Source organism: Anser anser, assembly GCF_964211835.1.
Source record: "Anser anser genome assembly, chromosome: 2".
Taxonomy (NCBI): Eukaryota; Metazoa; Chordata; class Aves; order Anseriformes; family Anatidae; genus Anser; species Anser anser.
The window spans coordinates 14,036,407-14,047,096 of record NC_139721.1 but is presented as its reverse complement, the minus strand read 5'-3'; the positions used below and the strand labels follow the sequence as shown (position 1 = coordinate 14,047,096).

Sequence of the window (10,690 nt, the reverse complement as noted above, 5' to 3'; positions counted from 1 at the left end):
AAGACCCAAGGTGGCAGCCCAAATATTAACCCAATTAAACAGAGTTGTATAAAAAAGCAAACACAGAGAAACTAAAATATTCATTTGTATGTACTCGTTTTATAGCATGAGTAAGTGCTATTCATTGTCAGCTGAGCCAGCAATAAAACCCTCCACCTGATCATTATTTTATTCTCTGAATAATAACAAAGGGTGCTTTCATATGATAAAAAATTATGTCAGCCTTAAAAAAGTTGTAAAACAAGTACAGACAAAAAGATTCACTTCCAGAAAGATGAAACAGCATCTTAGAATGGGTAATTCCAAAAGAGTCCAAATTGTGCCTGCTTTTTGGGGGCAGAAATGTCTGGAAAAAGGAATTTGTCCCTACAGCACTAAACTGCTCACCTTATTTTTATAACTGATATTTTATACGAAAATGGCCCCATAATAAATTTAGTAAATAAAGATAAAGCAGTTAATTTTTCAAAATTAACTACGCTGGTAAATATTCTTTTCATTCTTTTATTCTCTCTGCAGTTTTATGTGCTGAAACCTTTTTTTATAGACTAGAATATATTTAAGAGTGAAGTAATCTCATTTAAAGGGAAGGTAACTTTCCATGGCTGTGATTATCGCCACTGAAAACCTCATCAGAGTCACATAGAGAGGGGCAGGCAAAAACAGCTGTTACATGTGCCCCTCTGGCTTACGGCCTTGCTTCTGGGAAGACTACAGGAACAACAACGCTTCTTTTTAGCAAACTGTAACATTAGCTTGGCCAACAGCATCGGTCCTTCTGTTCACAAGCAAGGTACTATAAAAAATGGCTTTATACTGACTGCCTAAATTGGAGAAGAAAGCAAAGAAGCAAGGGAAAAAAAATAGGAGATAAGGAAGCTGAAATGGTCTCTGTGGCAGTGGATAACTGAAATAACCTCAAATCGATGCCCAAGCTGTTTGTAAGGTTTGAACCCCCCCATATTCCCCTTTGCCCAGAATGACAGCCTTTTCCAGAAACCCAGCTGTTGCCGCACAGCATCAAGAAAGGCATGGTGACTTTTGTTCAACACCAAACTTGCGTCTGGTGATTGCTGGTTTTGCACTGAGTGTTGCTTTGGCTTAGAGCGACAGCAGCCTTGTAAATTCATGAGTACCACTTGTGTCATGTCTTAGGCTTAAAAGGCATCCTGTTTTCACTAGTCTGTCTACAACTCCTGTTTATTTTCCAAATATTTTTTTTTCTTTAACAAGCCACAACAGAACCCAGTGCATATTACCTGCCTCAGACAACTGCGGATGGAGAACATCTATATCCTAGAGAGACCCAAGGCCACCTGCCTTGGGCAGAAGATAATTTCTGACACGGATAACACGTTAACAGATTTAGTCTCCCATAAGCCTTGCCTATATCACTGCAGGTACCGACACTCAGGTAACTGCAGGTACCATCTGAACAGAGCAGTGGAGCAGGCTGCCCAGAGAGGTTGTGGAGTCTCCTTCTTTGGAGATATCCAAAACCCACCGGGATGCGATCCTGTGTAACATGCTCTAGGTGACCCTGCTTAAGCAGGGGGAGTTGGACTAGATGATCTCTGGAGGTCCCTTCCAGCCTCAACCATTCTGTGGTTCTGTGATACCACTCAGGTTAACAGCACAGCACAGAGCACTGGAGCTACTTCTCCAAAGCACTCCTGAGGCTTGACGTGTTGGCGTGCCCAGGTGAGGATGGCGTGAGCATAGCTGTGTGTGTTTGATGTCCAAATCACCACCCCACGTTGTAGCATGGCTGTGTGTGTCTTCTTCCAAATCACCACACCATGTTGTAGCATGGCTGTGTCTATCCTCTTTCTAAATCACCACCCCATGTTGTAGCATGGCTGTGTCTTCCTTCCAGATCACCGCCTTATGCTGCACAGAGAGTGAGGAGCTCGCTGTGCAGCCCCTGAACCCAACAGACCGATGCTTCATACTCTGTGGCAACAAGCAGTGCTTAAAAACATGAACCCGGAGTTTATTGACGAGGGGGTGTCACGCCCGCAAGGCTTCGCCCTCACGGGGCACACCGGGGGCCTCAGGACCCGGCCACCCAGGCTGGGCGCTCGGTGCGAGGCCTGCGGGGAGCGGGGCCGGGGCCTCAGCGGGTCATGGCGGGCCTGGGCCCGGCGCTGAGGGGCAGGAGGAGCCGGGGGGAGCCGAGCCCGGCTCCGGTTCCAGCTCCCCGCCTCCGGCCCTGCCTCGTCGGCAGCGGGACGGGGAAGGGGGGGGGGTTGGAAATCGCTCCCCGCCGTCTCTTATAAAAGCGGCCGCAATGGCTCTGTCGCCACAGCTTCGCGGGGAGGCGGCGATCGGGAGCATGGTGCCGGGCGGCGGGCAGGGCTTGGCCGCCCTGCTGCTGCCGCTCCTCCTCCGGCTGTGCGAGGCAAGTGCGGGGCCGCCGGCGGGGCTCGGGGAAGCGGCGGCGGCTGGGAGGGGGGAGCCGCCGCCGTGACCCGATTTCCATCCCCCCCCCCCCCCCGGGTTTTGTTCCCCGTTAGGTGAGCGGCCGGGAGGCGGCGTGTCCCCGGCCGTGCAGCGGGGGGTGCCCGGAGGAGCCTCCGCGCTGCGCCCCGGGGGTGCCGGCGGTGCTGGACGGCTGCTCCTGCTGCCCGGTGTGCGCCCGGCAGCGAGGCGAGAGCTGCTCCCCGCTGCTGCCCTGCGACGAGAGCGGCGGCCTCTACTGCGACCGCGGCCCCGACGACAGCGGGGACACCGGCATCTGCATGGGTAAGGTGGGCGGGGGGCCGCGGGCCGTGCCCCCAGCCTGCGGCTCCCCGCCTGAAAGGGGGGTTGCTGGGGGGAAAGAGAGACCCCCGGGGCCGGCGGTGGGGTGAGGGAGCCGGTTCCGTGCAGCGAGAGGGAAACCGCTGTGCGTTGGAGGGGTGGGGAGGGTGCTGAGCGTGCCGTCTCGGTGAAATTCATTCGTTTTCCTCGCCAGTGCTGGAAGGGGACAACTGCGTGTTCGACGGGATGATCTACCGCAACGGGGAGACCTTCCAGCCCAGCTGCAAGTACCAGTGCACCTGCCGGGACGGGCAGATCGGCTGCCTGCCCCGCTGCAACCTCGACCTGCTGCTCCCCGGCCCGGACTGCCCCTTCCCGAGGAAGGTCGAAGTGCCCGGAGAGTGCTGCGAGAAGTGGATCTGCGACCCAAAGGACGAAGTGATTTTGGGAGGTTTTGCTATGGCTGGTGAGGAAACTAAAGCTAATAAGCATAGTCTGAGGAGAAGGTGATATACTGGGAATATCCACGGGCTTGCAAAATCTAAGACACATTGCTTTGTGCTCCTTCTTTTTTGTTTTTCCTCCTCTAGAGTGACCAGTAAGTATAGCACAGGTTATGAATAAAGGCTATGAGTTTAAAGGTTATGAATGAATAGGTAAAAGAAAAGATATTCAGAGGATGAATGTGCACCACAGTTTTAAAATGTAGTTAACCTGAGTGAGTTTCCAGTTCTGGAATTTCTGTTTGTCTGCTACAGGGTAGTTCTATGAGTGGAATAAAATAGGGACAAACTCATAATCCTCCAAATATTATTTTGCCCCCGCAATCAAAAGTGCAGTCTTGCTGTTTGCCCTGCAAGAATATGTTACATCATAAATACCACTCTAACAGCTTAGTCTACAAAAGACTCCCCCCACCCCCCCCGAAATTCCCCAGCTATTACAAGTGGTCAGCCTGGTAGCTAAAATGCCAACAAATTCCTGTCTGTCTGTGCTAGAGCTCTCATCATTATTGTTGGCATTAAAAGCATTACAAAATACTTGGAGAAGCAGTAGTTATAAATACAGCAAGTGGATCTGAAAACAAAAAAATCCAAAACACAACTCAAAGTGCTTTTATAACCGAAAAAAAAATTAGACTACATAATATTTTTACCTGTTTTCTTACTGAACTATGTGTCCCTCCCCTTTAAATCAAACTATCAGTTCAACATGGATTTTCTCAAGCTACTTTTACTGAGAGTAGAGGGCTCTGCATTCTCTTCCAGTCACTGTTCTTTGTGGTGTTAAGCAGTTACTTATGCTGAAACTCAGTTAATCTATTTGAAAAACAGTTAAAGAATGGTCCAGGATGAAAAGCTGTAATAACTTTTTAGAATGCTCTGAAGTGTCAGATGTAAGACACATAAGATGTAAATGAAAAGCTTGCTGCCTTTCTACTATCTTTTCTTTGATTTTTTTTAAATTATTAATATTTTTTTGACAGTGACAGGCTAATCCTTAAAATACCTACAGATTGATTATCTGGATTCTTTCTAGCAGTGGCCATCTGTCTTGGAAAGCCACCTTTTTGTATCTTTATCTTTCAAAAGACAAAAATGCATTTCTAGAGAAGCTTAACAGCCAAAGCTGTAGGAGTGATGCAGGAGAATTCATGTGACTGGCTCAGTCATGTTGCCTCATTCTGTTTGCTCATATGATAACTGCTGAACCAAACTATACAGTTAGCAATATTTGCATAATACAGCTTAACACATCCGTGAGGGCAGAACGGGGATCAGGGTTGGTGGTGGCTTTGAGCAACTAAAAACAGCTGGAAATTCCTTCCTTCCTTCCTCCCCACCATCACCTGTCTATAATCTGTCAATAGTTGACAAGGTTGGGTGACTATCACTGTGGGAATAAAGCAGTTTACTTCCCTGCTGTTTATTAGTTTAGATGAATCATCCAACCTCTCTTAAGTCATATCTAATATAAATATTTTTTGTGACAGCTTTAGAACAGATTTGTAATATGTTCCCATTGGAAAGAATGACCATTAAAGACTAGTTGAAGCACTGTTCTGATGACATGCACCTTTCTGTTGGCTTTTAGATGTAGGAAGTAGCCATCCAGGGCTCCTAAACAAGCAGATGTTAAAATTCCTAAAGCATGAATTTTGGACCTTTTTTTTGGTCTCTTGTTTCGTCCTACACGTGGTAGAGGTCAATTAGTTACTGGGCTTTCACATAAGTTTTACCTGTAACGAAGTTCTTTGGGGTTTTGTCTCCAGCATACAGACAGGAGGCCACACTTGGGATCGATGTGTCTGATTCAAGCGCCAATTGTATTGAACAGACAACAGAATGGAGCGCTTGTTCCAAAAGCTGTGGAATGGGCTTTTCCACCCGTGTCACCAACAGAAATCAACAGTGTGAGATGGTGAAGCAGACACGCCTTTGCATGATTAGACCTTGCGAAAATGAAGAGCTATCTGATAAGGTATGCTGCAAGCAGTGACAGGGAGCAGGATCTCTTCAGCTGGAATGTTACAGTTGCAATATTACAGTCTAGAATGCTCGAGGTACAAGTGTATGCAAATACACCTTTTAGCATATGTGCAGCAAACCCAGTATTTTTAAAAATCATTAGATTTGCCACATATGCTCAGCAGCTTTGTGCTGCACATCTTTTGAGCCATCCCAAACAGATCAGATTTCTAGTTCAGTGAGCATCTTAGAACTGCAGAGAAGTGTGTGAAATGGGTAAACTAAACCTTTTCTTAGTCCTTATGATACATTGCCAAAAGCGAACCCAACCCTGACACTTAAGGGGCAATAAATGTGTTTCTAAGGGAGCTGAGATTTTTGCTGCTACTACACCTTACGCAAGTGTTGGCTGTCAGAGCGAATAACATGTAGTTAGGGAAAAGACCATAAGTTTTGTAATGTTCTGGTGTTGGAAAGCATTGCTAAGGCCTTTGCTGAATACTCTATGCAGTTTTGAATGCTGTGTTTAAGAAGGACGTGAAACATTCAGAAAGAGTCAGGGAGATTAACAAGAATGGTCAGAGGTCTAGAAAGATTGATTAAACTGCACTTTTTCTGAAAACAAGGGAACAAACATGAGTTCCCATAACTCTGCTGACTCCGTGGTGGACATGACAAGAAGTGGTGAGCTTAGACTGCAAGAAAATTAAGGCAAGAGTGAAAACTTTCCTGGCAGTAAGAATAGTGAACCTGGATTGTACAGTGCAGTTGTGGCGTCTCTGTCACTGAAGACTTCCAAGGACAAGTTAGACAAGCATCTGTTAAGAATAACTTGGATAAAGTTGGTTCTGCCTTGGGTCACAAGACTGGGGCAAGTCTTTAGAGGTTTGTTTTAGCCTTCTTTTTTCTTCCTGAATCGAGTCCTGTAACTTGGTTGTTTGGCTTCCTCATTTTCTGATGGAACTACAGTTACCTGAGAATTTTTTTCCATTTTCATAATGAATGTTGGCTTGTCTTGTCTCAGATGACAACAGTGGGCTTTAATTATTTGTCATTTATCACTCTGCCAATCACGTACTGACATCAAGGTGAGAACTTGCAGGGATGAGAACCAGTAACTATTGAAATAACTGCAAAGTCCTACTGATGTAGAACTAGCAAAGACAACAAATTTCAGTTTTCAGAGTAGACCTATATCCTTGCATGTCAATTTTTAACTGCTTTCTGTTTTATGCAATATTATGTCTAATATCTTTTCATATTTCTCTTAGAAAGGGAAAAAATGTATCCGAACGAAGAAGTCCCTGAAAGCTGTTCGCTTTGAATACAAGAACTGCACTAGTGTGCAGATGTACAAACCTCGTTACTGTGGCCTCTGCAGTGATGGGCGATGCTGTACTCCACACAACACCAAAACGATTCAAGTTGAGTTCCGCTGTCCTCAGGGCAAATTCCTAAAAAAGCCGATGATGTTGATCAACACCTGTGTCTGTCATAGTAACTGTCCTCAGAGTAACAACGCTTTCTTCCAGCAGTTAGATTCCACATCTAGCGAAGCAAAAATATGAAATTATGAAATGCGTAATTTGGGTTGCCCAAAAGGTATGTAGTTTATACAAAACTTGACCCACAATCAGGTGAATGTAATAATTGCATATGTAAAATATCTAAGATTTTTTCAAAACTAAGTGCTTTCGTTTTTTCCTGTAGTTAATTAAATACCTCATTTGACATTTCCCCCTCTCCAAATGTCTTTTATTCACTTGAAGGAAACTGTACCTTGGACAGAGCCTTCTTTTTTTCTTAACAGTGGCATGGAGATTACAAAGAGAACAGCTAGTCTTTCCCCTTGAGTTTAGGGGATCATGCCACAAACTTTGGTAGGAATAAGACTGGGCTTTTTAATAATAAATGGATTCCTTGGGGAATTCATGATAGTATGCCATATAAGCTTCCGGGTTCTTAACTTCACTTTGCATAATGTGCATAAACATTTACACACTGTTCTTTCTTCCATTCTAATGAAATTATTTCTGATAACCATAAAAATATTTCTGACGAGAGTGTTGAATTCTTGTGGCTTATAATATATCTTCTTTCTGTACCTCTTGACTTTCTCTGAGGTTACTTTTGCACATATCCTCAGAAATGACATGGCTAAGATCTCTTATTCTGAAGCATAGGAGATTGATAGCTGACAGCAATTAAATTTCTCTTTGGTAGCTTCATTAGCAGCCTAATCCAAAACCCACTGAAGTCAGTGTCTTGAATGAACTTGGTTCTAAGCAATGTGTGTCTGTAGATAGAAGTATTTGGATGCAAAAATAAAATTGTTGTAAATTCCTCTAAAACACTAACTGTATCATACGGTGCTTCATTTATTAGAAAGGTGTATATGTAAATAGTAACTGTATATATTGTAATATAACTTTTCTCTACTAAGTAAATAAACTTTATGTGATCCAAAATATTTTTCTAAAGTTGTGTTGGTTTTTGTCTTCTTTTAACTAATGGTTAACTTCTTCTTTTTTAACTAATGGTTAACTTCTTTTAACTAATGGAATTATAATAGGTAAAGCCAATGGGAACATAAAGAGTCTGCAGACTCCTAAAATCAAAAGGCCCAGTCTTGTGAGTAAGTTAACCTGGGAGCCAGGATGATGTAAAAAATGTTTGGAAGCAACCTGCCCTGAAACATAGCAGTGGAGAGGAAGAAAAGTTATGCAGTTTGGAATTCGGGTTTGTGTCTGAAGTGCTGACGAAGTATTTAATTGCATCTTGCAGTATTTCTGCCTCACAAATCAGCCTATGACCCTGATTGTGCCATACATCGTATACCCAGGGAACATGGAGCCTGAGGGTGGCAGTTTCACGTATGTCAAATCACGTATTTAACAGGAGTGTGCAAACAGGTTCGAAGTACAATTAGGCAAACATTCAGCTGCTTAGACTGTGGGGTCAGGCTTAGCTTGGTGTGTCTCTCTGTTAGAGATAGCAGAGTAGTATTTATGCCACGACCATGGTCTTGGTTCTATAATTACATGGTAGGAAACAGCTTTCTTGGGGAAAAAAACAAACAAACAACAAGAACAAAAAAAACACTGAGTGTTCTTTGAAGGAGCTGGCAAGCTCCAGTTGGGAAATTCCTGTGACACACAGTGGGATTCAGCTCCAAATTAAGACACCTGAATTTGGTGTCTACATGTAGACATTTAAATGCCCATTCTAGCCAGTGGAGCCCATGTAAAGTTAGCCATGAGCAAGCATCAACAGCTCAAGTATTTTTAGTAACATTTAAGTCATCCTTAAAAGGATGAGGCCCTAGTGTTAAAACCCATACTATTTCAGTTAAGGTTAGATATGTCTTTGGTACTTACCTGGACTCTTGCATGCTTCTCCTCTGTAACTGTACCAATGATAAACTTGTTTGTAGTCATTGCTATTGTTATCAAAACATCCCTGACTGCTTTATGTGGTTCAAACAGAACAAGATGAGTCTTGCCCCTCATTAGGAACACGTCACTGCATGCGCACTGTCCTTGCACTGGTTAATTCCTAATGCAGAGAATTTGTAAAGATCTTCCTAGTTTTGCACCCCAGTAACCTTATGTGCTAGGAAATGCTGAGTGCTGGAGGGCATGAGGCCAGGACTCCTCTAAGTGTCTAAGGAGCAGGTTAGAATCTGGGAAAGGGAGAAAAAGTATTATATCAGCTACTTTCACCCCAGATCTCTGTCTGCCTCCCTGAGGTTCAGGCTGGTTTCTGCAACGCTTTTGATATAGCACAAGCTATCTAGTATTTCTCAGGATCATATTATAAATTACGTGCATCTTACTTCGCAAGAGATATCAACTGCCATGCAATGCAGCATTTGACTGTCTGGCCAAATTTAAAGCATCTGGATGAATAAAACCCAGCTAATCCTGAGCCAGGAGTAATTAGAGAAGAACGTAGTCAACTACTGATTTCCTAAGAAGCAAAATGGCTCACTCAATCACTACTCTGACAGCTCCTCTAATCCCTTCACACCCAAGGTCATGTATGCTTGAGCACCAGTTTATCGTTGTTGCATTGCTTCTCCTTTATCCCTCTGCTTTCACTTTATCTTATCTTGATTTTCACATAATTCCTTATGTTTTCCTTCTATTGGATCTTACAAGCAAAGTGCAGGCACCAGAGAGAAGCTTTTCAATGGGCAGCTTTCTCTTTGCAGGCAAGTTGAAGAGCTCATCTGGGATATGAACCCATGACTCCTTGTACCTTGAGATCATCCACTCTTAAGTTTGCTTTTTTTTTTCCCCCTTCCAAAGACAAAACATTAATTTCTGATATTTTAGAAGAAAAGTAAACCCTACTCTCTGCTGAGACACTTATTGTGAATCATCCATCACTTCCTTTGAAAAGGGGCTGTATGTGCGATGGTATGAGTCTAATTCTGGCTTGAGTAATTCCTTTTGCCAACAAAAATTTCCTCACCACTTTAAACTATGGTCTTCAATTCAGCACATCCAGTGCCAAAATACTCTCTAAAACGTACCTTAGTGCTTCTGTACATAATCTCCGGGTGTTCAACCCATTTTAGAAGGAAGGAGTTGCATTCTCCTACACTACATTCTCCTACACTGCATTCTCCTGCACTACAACCTTCACAACAGGAAAGTGCTACAGTGTTCATATTAGCTATCTTTATTAGCACCAGAACTCTTACAATCTGCTTGTCTTCTTACAATGCTGTAGCATTTCAGCAGGAAAATATCTTCTGGAAAGGAACACAAATGTTTCATCTAGAAAAAAAGGATCCAAAGATCTGACCTAGTTCTCTACAGTCTTTCAGACTATATACATAATACCAATTCAGTGGCTATTTTTAGTTTGCCATAGTTGATACAGCTTTTCATCTGGTATCACTTTTGTTATACTCATTTAGCTTTGTTTTACTTTAATATGGACAGTTACTAGCTCAGACTGAGCGAATTTCAGCGTGTTCCTGCAAGAGGCCATGATGATAATTTAACTAAAACACAACAGTGATGTGTCAAACCTGAGACATTTTTATGAGTAAACACCAATAGTAAAATCCTGAACTTTTGTGTCTCGGGGCTATGATTTTCCCACACAAGCAAAGTTAAATTATTCAGGTTGAGCAAAATTAAATTATTGAAATATCAAAAATATATTTTCATAACTTCCCAAGTTCCCATCTCAGCATTTCAAAGAATATCACTGTCATGGTTTTGGCAGGGATAGAGTTAATTTTCATCATAGAGGTTTGTATGATGCTGTGCTTTGGATTTAGGATGAGAAAAATGCTGATAACACACTGATGTTTCAGTTGTTGCAGAGCCGCGCTCACCCAGAGCCAAGGACTCCCCAGCTCCTCGTGCTGCCCTGCCAGCGAGGGGCTGGGGGTGCCCCAGGAGCTGGAGGGGACACAGCCAGGACAGCTGGCCCCAAATGACCAAAGGGACATCCCACACCAC

At 43.6% G+C, this 10,690-nt stretch overlaps 1 protein-coding gene across 1 annotated transcript; it reads left to right on the top strand.

The window, feature by feature from the left end:
* The first annotated feature begins 2,243 nt into the window (after positions 1-2,243).
* On the top strand, positions 2,244-7,680 carry CCN3 (cellular communication network factor 3). The gene is made up of 5 exons (XM_083824745.1): positions 2,244-2,401; positions 2,517-2,745; positions 2,957-3,208; positions 5,015-5,223; positions 6,482-7,680. The coding sequence occupies exons 1-5, from the start codon at positions 2,291-2,293 to the stop codon at positions 6,776-6,778; spliced, it is 1,098 nt and encodes a 365-aa protein (XP_083680871.1). The 5' UTR covers positions 2,244-2,290; the 3' UTR covers positions 6,779-7,680.
* Positions 7,681-10,690: the final 3,010 nt, after the last annotated feature.